Source organism: Populus alba, chromosome 8 (genome assembly GCF_005239225.2).
Source record: "Populus alba chromosome 8, ASM523922v2, whole genome shotgun sequence".
In the NCBI taxonomy this organism is placed as follows: domain Eukaryota; kingdom Viridiplantae; phylum Streptophyta; class Magnoliopsida; order Malpighiales; family Salicaceae; genus Populus; species Populus alba.
In genome coordinates, this window is record NC_133291.1 from 18,356,971 (window position 1) to 18,372,162 (window position 15,192).

General features: G+C 32.9%; 2 protein-coding genes and 1 pseudogene across 5 annotated transcripts; 2 read left to right on the forward strand and 1 right to left on the reverse strand.

The window, feature by feature from the left end:
* Nucleotides 1-2,879: 2,879 nt before the first annotated feature.
* LOC118032839 (ubiquitin-like-specific protease ESD4) lies at nucleotides 2,880-9,240 on the reverse strand. Of its 2 annotated transcripts, XM_035037614.2 has the most exons (9): nucleotides 8,098-9,238; nucleotides 7,826-7,905; nucleotides 7,656-7,749; nucleotides 7,378-7,476; nucleotides 6,741-6,836; nucleotides 6,533-6,652; nucleotides 5,206-5,309; nucleotides 3,966-4,038; nucleotides 2,880-3,471 (listed from the first exon to the last, which is right to left on the reverse strand). In XM_035037614.2, the coding sequence occupies exons 1-9, from the start codon at nucleotides 8,917-8,919 to the stop codon at nucleotides 3,409-3,411; spliced, it is 1,551 nt and encodes a 516-aa protein (XP_034893505.1). In that variant the 5' UTR covers nucleotides 8,920-9,238; the 3' UTR covers nucleotides 2,880-3,408. The 2 variants fall into 2 exon arrangements, with proteins under 2 accessions (XP_034893505.1, XP_073267100.1); XM_073410999.1 differs by lacking the exon at nucleotides 3,966-4,038 and having other exon boundaries at nucleotides 8,098-9,240.
* Nucleotides 9,241-10,698: 1,458 nt separating this feature from the next.
* Nucleotides 10,699-14,889, forward strand: LOC118032856 (uncharacterized). Of its 3 annotated transcripts, none has more exons than XM_035037635.2 (6): nucleotides 10,699-11,057; nucleotides 11,162-11,201; nucleotides 12,887-12,989; nucleotides 13,521-13,846; nucleotides 13,951-14,597; nucleotides 14,683-14,889. In XM_035037635.2, the coding sequence occupies exons 4-5, from the start codon at nucleotides 13,526-13,528 to the stop codon at nucleotides 14,587-14,589; spliced, it is 960 nt and encodes a 319-aa protein (XP_034893526.1). In that variant the 5' UTR covers nucleotides 10,699-11,057; nucleotides 11,162-11,201; nucleotides 12,887-12,989; nucleotides 13,521-13,525; the 3' UTR covers nucleotides 14,590-14,597; nucleotides 14,683-14,889. The 3 variants fall into 3 exon arrangements, with proteins under 3 accessions (XP_034893526.1, XP_034893527.1, XP_034893525.1); XM_035037636.2 differs by having other exon boundaries at nucleotides 12,958-12,989; XM_035037634.2 differs by having other exon boundaries at nucleotides 12,952-12,989; nucleotides 14,683-14,888.
* On the forward strand, nucleotides 12,571-12,653 carry LOC118032869 (small nucleolar RNA snoR64a; annotated as a pseudogene).
* Nucleotides 14,890-15,192: the final 303 nt, after the last annotated feature.

Here is a 15,192-nt window from a genome sequence, read left to right on the forward strand (position 1 = left end):
TTTTATAAAGCAGTTTTTACATGGTTTTTTACTGTGTTTTGTAAAACATTATTTATTTTTGTGTTTCAAAAGCAGTTTTGAAAAAAATTAATATTTTTTTATTTATTTCAAATTAATTTTTTTTGGTGTTTTAGATTATTTTAATGTGCTGATATTAAAAATAATTTTTAAAAATAAAAAATATATTATTTTAATATATTTCTAAATATAAAGTAATTTTAAAAGCAACCATAACTACCAAATATTTTATACATGTTTTTTTATTATACATAAATCTTAACCACAATTTTTATCAAACACATCTAAATCTAATTAACAACACTTAATCATATTTTTTATAAAACTTATTTTTTTAAATCATAACCATAAAAGTTACTTCAAAAAAGAAACACTCTTTAAGATGGAAGATCGACAATTCAGATTATAGATTTGATAATTATGGTTGTTTTATTTTAATTAGACGATGAAAAAAAATAGATGTAGTTGAATTTCCTGGAAAAAATGTTCAATTCTTAATCAACTAAATATAAAAGGATACAATTAAATAAAAGACAAGCAAATTGACTCGAGTTAGAATGATAAATTATACCTCGAGTAATTAAAGTGGGATAACAAAAAAAAATCACAGCTTTTTATATATATATATATATATATATATATAATCAATTTTGAATAATGAAATGAAAATAGAAAATAAGTCCAAAAAAACAAAAAAATATTGATGTCAATCTGTATTAAGTTTTCAAACCTTTAATTCAAGTTATTAGACTAGAAGTACCTTATTTGAAAAACTTATAAAGCTTCATTATCAATGAATCAAATTTTAAAGAATAAAAATTTTAAAAAATTAATTATACAAAAGAATTAAAAAATAACAATTAAAATAATGAATATCATAATTGAAAAAAAAATAAAAATAAAGAACAACTAACAAAGTTTGATTCAAGGATGAAATTGAGAAGAAAAATCAGTTTAACGAAATGACAAAAAAATAAAAACAATGAAGACCAAATTTTAAAAAAATAACATATTATAAATATGAAATTGAAAACAAAATGAAATTTTATAAAAGAGCCAAAAAAAATTAAAAATAAAAATAATGAGGAACAAAATCAAAATCTTAATAAATAAGAGGATCATCCTAAAACTTTAAATGGTTAAAAATTTCGGAGAGAAGAGAGAAAATAAAAAAAAATAAAACAACATCGGCGACAAACTAACCAACACTCATCACCACGTGTTGTTCTCAAAGGAAGAAGACATCGTGACTCTTTAAATGCCACCACATGACACCTCACGAGCTATCCAAAGATGGTAGCGTCTCAAATGTTGTGGTGTGCATTATACGCACCAGCTAAATTATCCTGTCTGTTTACCCTAGTTCCCTGATTTGTTATATTTTTAATTTTAATCTTTTAAAACTTAATTGTTTAAATTAGTTAAAATTTATTTTGTTTCGCAAGATTAAACACAAAAAATTTCTCTTGATATTGCAAGATCATATTAAGACAAACACAAAAACAACGACTCAAATCCTAAATTAAAAAAATTTGAATGAATCAAGAAAAAAGGGGAGGTCAAACCTTCCCCAACTCCTGCTTTTTAGTTTTTGAATTTGGCAAGAAAAGAAGGGTGAGTATCTTCTTATTTAAATTTAATCATAACTTTAATTATTTTAAATCAATAAAATTTAATTTAATTTTAACAAATCAAGTATCAATGGAGCAACTTTTTTTTTTTTTCATAACATCGCAAGATCCCCTAGATAAGGCAGCAAAGTAATTTACCAAGTCTAATCCCAAATAAATGCAACTTTAAAGGATTGAATTGAAAGAAAGAAAAAATTAAGGGATCAAAACAGAAAAAAATCAAATGATAATAAAAAAGAAAATACACATTGTATTACAATACTTTCACCACCTGACTTAGTTTTTTTTCTTAATATTAAATTAATTTGTTTTTGGAACAGTGAAGAGATGGAGACATTAATCTATTTCTGGAACGGTTTTAATATAAATTTGTCTTTCTTTGTATCTCAATTAATCTATTTCTAGAAATAGTAATTAAAATGCTGTCTGAGAAATAAAATGGAGTGATGTACCAACACCAGAACACCTGATTATGAACACAGATGCCAAAGAAACTGGATTTTTTTTTTTTTTTAAAAAAAAACATAACTTGCTAAAAGTTTTGGTACGATAATTTGAAAAATAACATATTTAAATATTTTATAATATTATTTCTATTAATAATTGCTATTTGGAATAAGAATCGCATTTCAAAATGGTTAATGGTTATTTAATGAATGTTTCAGAACATCTTTTTTTTTTTTTTTAAGATTAATAAATTTTAAGAAAAGTCTACCAAATATTTTATAAAGATTGAATAGTGAAGAAATAAAGAAAAGGGTGATGTAATAAGTGATAGAAATGGGAGAAGAAAAGAAAAAAATAAAGAAAAAAGACTATTTTCAACGTTCAACATGTTTGGTAAACAAAAAATAATCATAAAATACATACTATTAAAAAAATCTAAATAAAATGATTCTAAAATACACCATTAAAAAAAGGATAAAACAATTCTAATTATACTTTGAAAAATATCAAATAAAATAATAATTAATCCTAAATTAATCCCAAATAAAATTCCTAACAAGTTACATCCATATTTAATGGTCTTTTAATGCATGATTAAAATATCTTGTTCTTGATTATTAAATCTTGAGTCACATTTCTTAATCTTTATAAAATTTAAATTGACTTGTTATGCAACTAATTAAATTTTAAATTAAAAAAAACATGATCTTTTTAACATCTATTATTCTCAATAACAGTATATTCACAACAGCAGTTTTGTTCGAACATGTAAGAATTCTAAAATACTCCAAAGAAACGACCACCATGAATTTCTCTTTTCCCAAAAAGCAGAAACTTGATCATTACAATTATGAACCAACCACCACGGAAGGACGACTAAAATAACCAGGTTGAATGAATTAAACGGGTAGACAGCAAATAACACGAGTGAGAAGAGAAGCAAAATCCTCGTTCGTTTCTGAAAATTACAAAACCATGACATTTCCTAGATCAACTCTTGCAAAAACAAAATCCCTCACAGCTCAGCTTGCACTCATATTACCAGCCACCAGTCCTGCCATGTTCATCGTCGATGTTGTACTGGTCATTGCACAAGGAATAATCTTTGATCGATTATATGACCGGTCCGGGGTAAACTGGAGCTGCTTGCGTTGCTACCAGATCGACACTTGACAAAGGCTGAAGGGCCCTCTATTCACAAGGCACAGGCAGTTTATAATCATCTGTCAAATATGGCGGATCTGCTCCTTGCAGAATCACTAATACAAAATAATGGATACATGTTATTTTAGTAGGACATGTACGCTTTCAATCAGTCAGCTCTCAATCTCAGAATTTCCTTGGCTGTCCTCAACCGAAAATAGGGCATGTGCTCCTACAAACAAAGGAAATATAGATTTGAGCTTACAGGTGACAACAATTACTGGTTTCCTACATAGGAGCCCAAGATTTGTTATCAGGATGACTCAAGATGTAGAAACATAAAGACATAGGTTTTATTGTACCACAAAAGAAAAAAAGGAATGAGGTTTCTCTTGCAAGGACTTTTAGCAATCTGACCAGGAGTGTGGCATCCATTCCATAGAAATAGGGAGTATCATTGGATGACTGACCCCTACTGGCAGGTCAACCAGTTGGTTCATTGGCTTGAAACCTTGAACAACAAGTGATGATAGCCACCACGATGAGGCCATTGGAGAAAAAGAAGCCATCAAGGCTGCTTATCTATGACAGGTGGATGGGCTTTCAAATTCCATATTTCTAATCTTCAACTAATGCAGACTAATAACTATAAATTAGAGAACTAAGCACATTTTGTTAATACAAAGAGAACATATATCAGCTTTTTTAAATGCATAATCATCTTACCTGGCCAAAACAAAGTCCTATACCTCTGCTATAATAATCAGCGTACTTGATCATAAACACACCACAGTCATACCTATTTACAGGGAAATGATGTTAATACCGGAAATAATTTAAATAGTTGATATAAACAACTTATGTGGATTAAGGTGTTCAGCAGAATTGAATTGGGAAAGTCCACACAACCAGACTGAAGCTACACATGGACTGAACTTCAGGAACATATACTAGTTCCTTGAGGTAAGTTGGGCACCTCAGCGATGAAGCACCATAAGTAGCCCGTGTAAATTTGTAACATGGTTTGTTCAAAACATTTATACAGCATAGACAAAATAACAATGATACTCGGTACGAAAGTATTATCCAAAAAATATATAAGGAAACTCAGACAAAGAGAAGCGGTAAATTGAGATTCTTTCATCAACTAATCCATCATTTTCTTATACCGAGTAAGCATTACATTGTACACATGCATGTTTGTTTCCTTAACAAAGTAGTTAAAATCAAGCTATAACCCACTAGAATGAGTAAACTGAGATTCTTTTATCAACTAATCCATCATTTTCTAAGACCGCGTAAGCATTACATTGTACACATGCCTATTTGTTTCCTTAACAAAGTAGTTAAAATCAAGTTATGACCCACTAGAATGAACAGTGACAATGAATATGGGTCAGGACTAAGAAACCTCACCCTAAAACTTGACAGCTCACCATATCCTAAAATTTTAAAGCCAATCATATTTTCATCAGACAAGGGAAAATGCAGCATTTAAGACAACAGAGAAAGAAAGAGAACAAGAAGTTGCATTCATGTTCAGGCATGTTAAGCTCATTTTCACTCTTTCTACATACCAATTTTAAATGTAAAGTCAGGGAGGAAAAACTGCTAATTCTATGGATCATTTGACAGACTTTTTTCATTTATAGATATAACATCACAACAGCTCACAAAAAATCTAGTCCACAGGATCATGAAAGAACCAAAAAGGCTGGACCATTTAGCTGCCCCAACTGTTTTTCCACTGAGGCTTAGTTGAGTTAAACTGTACTTCTTTATCATTCATTCTTTATTGTAGAAGTTAAGCTTTTAACAGGGTATTTCTTTTGGACCCTCTCACAAGCTTCAGCAGATGTGATGATTTACAGACTTTTTTTTTCAACAAATGGTAGCAAACAATATATATATATAAGCCACTAGATTCCAAGAGAAAATTAATGACATAAGAATAATGAATACACACCCATTCTGTTGTTCAGGAAGGTCTTCAACAAATTCACGCTCCCAATTACTCACATCAATGTCTTTCTTACTCTTGTCTTTAACTTCTTCAGCATAGTATTTAGCCTGGTAAACATAAATAAACAACATCAGCCAAGATTGAAGAAGTTGTGTGATTGAGCATTTTTCCCATATATTTTTCATTTCCCCCTCTTTTTCAGTTTTGCAACTAACAGCAATAAGCATAAAGATTTGGAGCCACTGAAGTGCAAGATCACAGATTCACAACTCAAATTTCCTGAATACAAGACAAACCATCTTAATGGTACAGCAACACACTTGTTACCAGGGATAAAACTTGAGGTTTCCACATTAATCTCATAATTCATGGTCATACATGAGCGATCCCACAGTCCTCAATAATTATCTATCTAACAAATCCTTTAGTCAGCTAGACTTGAGGGAGTAAATTCTGCAAATAATGATACCAGCTCCAAAGCATAACCAACTTTCAGAAGATCAAAGACCATTTGTAAGATGATTCATACATGCACAACTCCACAATCCTCGATACACTATCTTTCTTATAAATCCTATGGTTTACAATTCTCTCAAGAATTTAATCAAAGGAAAAACCTGTGTGATTGACTAGACTTTAGAGTAAATTCTGCAAAATAATGATACCAGCTCCAAAACCTAACCAATTTCAGAAAATCACCAACCCCTTTTGACCCCAAAGAATTCTGAAAGGATTCTCGCAAAACATGGCCAGAATCGAAGCGTCCTTTTCTATCATAAGGGGAAACTGCTCTCCCCAAATACGTATCAGGGGCATGTCCACCTACCTAGAAGGTCCTGTATCCCATATAGGAGCCTAATACAAGCCGTTTGCTGATTGGAGCTTATTCTTTGAATCTGTTTTTTTGGAGAGATGACTTCATAGCATTAAATAGGACGTACAAAAGGAGATTATATGCATCACTTAGTGCTTTTAAAAGTAAACTCCTCACCCGAACATTAGTAGCCATCTATATATATAGTTGGATCAAACAAGCATTTGCTATGCACTTAGGGAAAAATGGAAATGCATAAAGCACAATCTTTATCCTTCAATATGTAATCCAACTTTTTAACTGCAGGCTTCCAGACTTAGAGTTTAGTTGCAGGGACAGGCTTTTGAAAAGTATAGAAACGGCTGCAATCAATGGTCCATTAGCTTCTAAAGAAGTCTCAATGGAACCATGTCACTTACAAATAGAGATGTTGAGGCTTTAGCTACAAGGTCCTTTGAACTAGTTCACGGCATGCCTCTAGATATATGAATATGTAGACAACAAAACAAAACATACCAAACTTTCAAGAACTCTGTTGTCCCTTCCTTTGAGTGAATCAAGATACTGGAACTTCTGATCCTTTTTGTTAATGACTGCCAAACACCAATGTATCTCTTGGTGAACAGGGACAAATATCTGAGCAAAATAGAAAAATAAGAATATGGCAACTAACAGTGAACAAAAATAAGTGCTCATAAAAGTGGAAAGGATTTGCGTTGCTTACTTTGTCACAGTCAATCAAGAAATATCCCAACTTTTTTTCTGTAGTCCATCTTTTGACAGCTCTATAATCATAGCCACCCCTACCTCCACCTGTTAACTGGATATTAACATTTAGGTTATATTCCGAGCTTGAAAAAAAGAAAATCACAGCCAAAACACAACAAACACAGTCAGCAACAAGAGAGAAACAATAAACAAAAAATTAGAAGAAAAATTCTGAACTCTAATAACATATGCAATCAGCATGAGAAGAAAGCTGCAACAGCATAGAATGAACAGCTCTGTTAATTTATTTATTTTTATTTTTTGAGGGGGGAGGGGTGTTGAGCTTTGGGAATTATCTTTTTCTACCTGTTGCTGACTAGGAAACATGGACTCAGAAGGAAGCATCGCAGAAAAGCACTTTTTCAAGACCAGAGAAATTAGTTATTTGCATTGAGAATAAATAACGGTAAGAAAAGAATGAACAATGCCAGGGGGGGGACATAAAGCGGGGAGTCACAATTGACATCTCAAACTTCACTAACTATCAAGAAAATTGAACCATAGCTGCCAAGAGCACTATTTTTAATACTTCAATGCATTACAGTAGGACTCATGTTTAAAAAGATTGAAGGACAGAGAGTAAATTTACAAACCTTTTTGTAAAAAAAGGTATTGAAAAAATGACATTTTAGGAACTTCTTTGGTTCTCTCCTTTCCCTTTCTTTGAGCAACTCCATGTACAAATTTATGACCTGAAAAAAGAAAACATAAATGTATCAACAAAACCATATTAGCAGCCCAGCAAAAAAACTAATTCTCGGTAACATTACATTCTAAATATATGCATGAACCATTAACTTCAAGCTACATAAAGTGGGAAAACACATTGCTAACTATAACTATTAAAAAAACTATAATCCAAAATCATCACCTCATCATTCAACCATGCTCCTGGTGCAAGGCAGTGCAAAATTTGTCCAGTAATATCAATATTGGAATTGCCATGACTGACCAAGACCCTCCTCCTACAGGAATGAACAACATAATGTTATCACAGCAATATCAATAATGCAATCAAAAGGAAATATCAATCAAATATACCTATTGTTGGGAAAAAATGCTTGTTTAACCTCGGTTTCTTCCTCAGGTGTGAGAGGGATAAAAGGCTCTAGCGATATCTCCTGAAAATCATTTTGTCCAGTAGAACAACACTTCATTAAAAAAATAAAAATAAAAATAAAAATAAAAATATAGGCATGCTAAGAAAGATACTTCTTCCTAAACTAAAAAAGGAGACACCACTCAAACTCACTAACAAAACAATGTATGAAGACCTAAAACTCAAGTTCAATAAAACAACGAGGAAAACTCACCTCCACAGGTTCCTTCTTCACAGGTCGCAAGGCCTTAAATGAATCCCACCTTTTCTCATTGTACTCAATCTCAAATTTCAATGATCCCAACCTCCCGTTCCTCCTCTCTGTATCCTCCAACAACTTCTTGTAAGTCTCAACAGTCAAAACCCCAAATTCATTATTCATTGCCAATGAACCCAACATCTTCCCTGTATTCTCCACGCCTAAATTCCCATCAATAGTAACCACTGATCTCTCCTCCAAAATTTTAACATCACCATCATTCTCACTGCCCACAACCCCATTTCGCAACATCCAGTTCAAAACCGCAGACCCTCCCTCTCTTCCATCCTCTTCGGAAACCTCAACTTCTTCAATACTAGAATCCTCAGACACAATTTCTTTCTCAATCTTCTCACTCTCATCATCAACATCAATCACTTCTTTCTCTTTGACCAAATATCCAATCGCACCAAACGCGCTTTGTTTCGCATAATCCAACTTGCTACTCAAGAAATTCCCCATTACATCACCTTCAAGACCAGGATTTCTCTCCTTTTCGCTAAAACCACCACTTTTAACCCTGGACAAGGTAAATTTCTGAAAACTACAAGGGGCATGAACCTCTCGGCGAAACTTCGTAGCTGTTTCTGGGTACTTAGAGATTCTAGAGGCAATACTGTTAGAAGAACCTAGGGTTTGGTTGTTGAATTTACGGGTTTGATGCATGGTAGAGAATCTGGGCTTTTTAGAGATGTGAAAATCTGGAGAATTTGAATATGGGTTATAATTACATGGGTGATCTCTTTTGTGGTTACCACTACTTGTTAAAGCACCCATTTTTTGAAGTCAAAAACCCTAGAAATCCAAAACCCATCTACAAAATAAGCATTCTTGCCAGAATTTAGGGTTTTGCGAGGTAAAAAGAACGAGAGAGAGTTGAATTGAATTGGGGGATTGAGAATTTTGAAAATAATGAAGAAAGTTTGGATCTTTCTGGAAAATCTTGATGGGGCGATTGTGAAGATGGTGGTTTTTGTTTTTGTTTCGCGGCACTAAAGAGGACCTTTGATCTTCTGGCATGACAACATAATTAAACGACAGGTCGCTTTTCTTCTTCTTCTTCTTCTTTCCTTTTAGAATATCATTTCTTTCTTTTTAACCTTTTTAAGAATAATGTCTGGCTTGTCCCGCTATGCTCGAATTGGATGTAAAAAGTTATTTTTCTAGAAATTTTATTTTACTTAAAGGCTAATTGTTACTTTATTAAGATTATAATTACACAAAAAATAATGAGATAATATTTAGATGAGTTTGAATGCTTCTTAGTTTGTAATTAAATAAAAATGTTCTTTTCAGCTAATATAATATTATTTATAAGGTGACAATATTTTTTTTATTGGAATTATACTTGATTATTTATAAATGACAAAGCAATTAACCAAACTATAAAATAACTAATCAAGTTAGTGAGTAATAAGATAAATAGTCGAAATACAATAAATAAAATATATACTATTTTGTAACTTGAAAACACTATAACTATAATAACTTCAAATAACCATATGAATTGTTATAATTATCACATGGACCTACTTCAAGGAGTAAAAACTTACAAGGAGGAAAGGGAGTGTTTTTTCCACTTTTTTTTTTCTTGTATTTATCTGCTACGAGCAAAACTAAGCCTGTTTGAAAATATAGTTGCGGTTGTTTTTTAAAGTGTTTTTCGTGTTAAAATGCATCAAAATGATATATTTTTTTTATTTTTTAAAATCATTTTTTAAATTAACATATCAAAACGATACAAAACATACAAGAAAATTATTTTTTAATAAAAAAATTAATTTTTTTAGAAACACGAGTACAATCACGTTTCCAAACTCTCTGTTAGGCAAACATCTAACCAAAATACTTTAAAAATCCAATTCATATACAATGGTAAATAACTAGTTTAATATAAGCAAGAGTGTGCATGAGATCTAAGGCAGGGTAGACGATTTTTTTTCTTTTTTCTTTCTTCTTTGTATGACTATTAGATTCTATAATCAAATTAACTCCTCGAGGCACTGAATAAAGGAGTAGCGTCCATCTTCGCTGATTGCAATATCATTATGCTTCAGGTGGTGAAACTCCTAGAAAGTAATGGACAGCAGATTAGCAGCTGAACTGCAGATATGTTGCATCGTATTGTAGCTGGGCAATTTTGAGCTTGCATGGAGGATGAATATTGTTGTAGCTCAGCTGCAAAAACTCAGGGTGATCCCTTCTCTATGACTTCACTACAGTTTTGAGTTGCGCAACCGCAGCCACTCGCAAGTTCCCAGTTTGGGCTTGCTCTGTCATCTCTTTGAAAATCAAAGCAAAATGCCAGCAACATCCCTCAGGAGCTTTGGGCAGAACATGACCCTTTTGTTTGAGTTCTCTAAGTGGGTGTTTGGATATGCTACTGCGGTCACGGTTGAAATGAAAATCTGTAACATAGTGTTTGGTTAACACCAACCACGTTTTTTATTGACATGGGTCCCAGTCCAAAACTAAGGTTGGACTGCAGTTTTTGAAAAGCAATTACCAATTGCTTTTCATGCGTTTTGCTCTCTCTCTCATCATCGACACTTTCCCCTTGCTTTCTCAACAGTCCCAAACTTTCTCAAATCCTCACTGGGTGAGTCTTCACAGAACGGTTAATTGGCATATCTTTGGCCATTGATCTACAAAAAACTCCCATTTTTCACCTTCCCCAGGCTGTTCCCCTCTCTCATCTCTTGCCGACAACAACATCCCCATTTCAAAATCTTGCAAAAACAACCACGTTCAGGACGGTTTACAAGAAGAGCATCCCTCTTCCCCAGTCCCTTCTTCTTTCCAAACACCCACAAAGATTGTTACCCAAACCTTCATCGATCTGTCCCTCCATTGTTTACCATTGCAGAAAAACCCAACAGCTTCGTGTTGGGAAAGGTCACACGAGCGAGAGACTCGTAAGTACTTTCCTTATCTTCGTCAATTTTTTTTTCAAATTTAGCTCAAAATTTCATTTCTGTTTTGGGTCTTCATTTTTTCTTTTTGCATAATAACGCTGCAGAACCAGGCTGGGAAAAGTCAGATAAGAGAGAGAGACAGAGGTAAGTTCTTACCTTGAGCTCCATCTTCATTTTTTTAGCTAAAAATTACAGTTCTGTGATGTTGCATGATATGTTTACTGTGCGTTCTTGGTTTGTATGAATTGAGCTAAGAAGAGTAGTTTGATGTTGCTGCTTCTCTTCTAGTTATTGTGCCTTCATTTATTTTTTTAATTGAGCAAATTTAATTGCATTTCTGTGCTGCTTCATGACCTGTAATGTGCGTTCTTTAATTTTTTATTTTTTTTTTACTTGAGCTAACAATTTTACTCTTCTGTGCTGCTGCATGGTCTTTTAGAAGGCAACATAAATTCTTGAATATATGTTTTTGGATGAATGTGAGTCAAAACAAGAAAATTAACGTGGTGAAGTATTTAAAGAAAGAAATTAAAAATTCCAAAGATCTAAAAATTATATTGAAAAACTGAAGGTGTAGAAGAATAAGAGGGATAAATTTTAACAATATTTTTTTAAAAAAACAACTTAACTGGGCACAAAATAAATAAAGAGGAAAATAAGAAAGAAAATTATACAAATTAAGAAAAAAAAAATTATCAAAGCCTATGCTGGCCTGGACTAGGCGTACAATTAAGTGCCCATTGGCCAAACTTGTATATGCATTAGGCACCAATCTACAAGGGAAAGCTGGAATGGATTTTAATACATGAACCAAGGAAATTACCTTATCGGCTTTCTTATCAGCTTTGAGCTTTTTAATTTTACGTTGAAGTCCTTCCTAACATTGACTTCCTCAGCAACCCATCCATTAACCCTTTTTTTTATAGTTGCATCTGATAGAGGGCAGGGTATTAATATACAGCAAACTACATTAGTAGTGACACACATGTATATAATCCTATCCCAAGTTTTAAGAGAATAATATAAACAAAAATTTATTGGATTTCACCTAATTGATTATAATCCTGGCTAATTTGCTGAATCACATAGATTACATTGAATCAGATTCAGATACTCTCAACAATCTTTAACTAGGGTGATTAATATGTACCAATCTTTAAGCTTATTTCAATTTTTTTCTCTGTTTTCTGAGAATCCAAACAGCCATGATGACGATGACGATTTTCTTTTAAAGATGTAAACAAAAACTGAGTGTTATGCACAATTGAAAAATAATGGGTTTGAATTAGTTTTCATGACAAATTGTAACTCCTTCTGGTTTACTTGGAATTAACAAGAACATTCTCATTCAAATTAAATACATAGTCAATGTTTGTTACTAACCACATAGCTTTTGTAAATGCAGAACATTGATTGTTTTTGTATTGGTTGAATCCACGGTTATATATGTCCCATAATGATGACAATACTATTTTCATGGTTTTTTTTTTCAATCTGGAGAGGCAAAAGACGAATCTTTTGAATTGTTGAATGCTCTGCTTCTTATTTGGGTTTCAGTTCTTATGATTTAGCTTATTGAATAGGAAGATCTGAAGCTCTCTATGTTTCTGATTTTGTCTTCAAGTCCATGCAAGTTACAAACAGACATGCATACTTATCCCATTGCTAGGAAAAACCTCTGCATAGTCCTTTATTCACCATTCATGAAATAAACTAAAAAATGTGTTCTGTCTCTTCGGAACTACTTCCAAAAACTGTTCTGGAATTGAAAACCTTCATTTCTGTGATGCTTTTGTGTACTTTGTTGATATACCATGTCAATTTTGTAGTAATCGTCGCTGAAAATCTAATTTATCTTTTGGGTCTCCATTGTGTATCTGTTTGTGGGACAAAGTTGCAGAACTGCGCTGGTCTGGACACCTATAGACTGAGGTAAGTTCCTGCCTTATCTCCATCTTCATTTTCATTTTTTTAGATGAAAAATTGCATGTTTGTGTACCTGCATGATCAATTACCGTGTGTTCTGCAATTAACAAATTTCATAGCTGTTGTTGATTGTCTTCTGTTTACTGTGCCTTAATCAGTTGTTTTGAATTTAGCAAAATTTAATTGCTTCTATATACTGCTTGTTTGTTGTTCTTTGTCTATGTACTTTAGCAAATATATTATGTTATGTTTGTTTTTTCCCTCTGTTTTTTGTCTTCCAAACAGCATGATGGCAATGGAGTGTTGCTTGATAATTCAAATATTTTATCATGGCTGAAACTGAGTTTTCTTAGCAGTTCAAAATTAATGGGTTTCAATTAGATTTCATTACAAATTAACGTGAACATTCCCATTCCAATACATGTATGTGTTGAACATTTAGTGTTTTATTATTGTTTTAGTCCACGGTTTATGTATGTGCCATAATTTATTTGATATCATTTATTGATTTCAAAATTTTATTAAATGTGTTAAAAGATATCATGGAAGGTCTTGAATCTTTTGATAAGGCAGCTTGGACAAAGGACATGTTGCATATATTTTGTGATATATGCATCAAGGCAATTGATATGGGAATGAGACCTAATACTCATTTCGATAAAACGGGGTGGAAATTTCTTATAACATCATTCAAAGAACAAACTGGGCATGCATTCACTAAAACACAATTGAAAAACAAATGGGATGGATGCAAAAAGGATTGGAGGATATGGAATAAGCTGGTTTTTGAAACCGGTGTTGGCTGGAATAGTGAAATAGGCACAATTGCAGCTAGCGATGAGTGGTGGAAACAAAAAATTCAGGTACATTCCTTGTCATCCTAACAATTTTTTTTATTATTGTCAAATTCCAGCCCTAAAATTTTACTAGTCTTGATCCTTCATTACTTGATTTAATTTACATGCAGGAAATTAGAGGAGCCAAAAAATTCAGACATATCGGTATTGAGCCGTCTTTGAAGAATAAATTTGACCGAATGTATTCCAACATTGTCGCAACAGGAGCGTTTGCATGGGCTCCTTCATCAGGTGTACTTGCGGGTAGTGGTGTTGATCCTGGTACCAGCAATGCCGACATTGCTGATGATGGTTTAGAAGAGGGCAGCGGTGATTCGGAGGAAGATGTGCTTCCAGATTTCCAGACTGACATGGCTCGAATGGTTGGAGGGATAAATATGTCTAGCAGCACCAATACAAAAAGCGGCGACAAAAGAAAAGAACAAGATCATTATGATGTGCGATGTAGAAAGAAGAAAACATCTGGAATTGGTGTTCAGCTGCTGACAAGGTGCAATCATCTACTTGAGAGTATGTCGACTAAGAGTGATTCGACGTCTGTTAATATGGATCGCGAAGGCTGTAGTATTCCTGAGGTGATGGCTGAGTTGCACTCAATTCCTGGAGTTTCAATTGAAGATGAGTTCCACGACTTTGCTACGGAGTATTTGAGTTTAAGAAGGAAAAGAGAAATGTGGGCTAGTATGGGTAATAAGGAGCAGAAGTTGAGATGGTTGCAACGAATGTATGCACGTACTAAACGTGCTTAGCTGACATGGTATTATTATATTTTCTTAACCGTTAATATATTAACTATGTTCACTTGCTTAATGTATTGATATAAGTTTATTTTATTGTTGCAGAATAATGGGATGCTGGTTTTTAAAAAGAGTTTTTTCCAATTGCCGAAGTTTAACCCGAGTCATTGTATTCTTCCACATTTCGTGTTGAGATATATGGAAGTTTTCATTTGCGGTAATTTGCTTACTGTTGTATTTATATTAAACTGCTTTTCGGGAGCTAATATACTTGTATGAGGATATAGTTGGTTTTTTTAATGTTGTATTTTATCAATGTATTAAAATCTATCACTTCTGTTTTTATTAATGTTTGATAGTTGACCATTGGATTGAATTTGCTGGTAATTTTACTTCACTGTGTTGATATACAATGTGCAGTTACTGTGTGAATATTTGTTTGTTTTCTTTTTCTGCTGTGAGTTGATGGGTGCTGCAGGGTGATAAGAAAACTGCAAATAATTGAGATACCATGTGCAGCTGCAGTTTGATAAGATGGATTTGTTTTCTTTTCTGCCATGTGCTTGTGCAGTGTGATAATATGTATTTCAATTCTTTTCTGCCGTGAGAATGAAG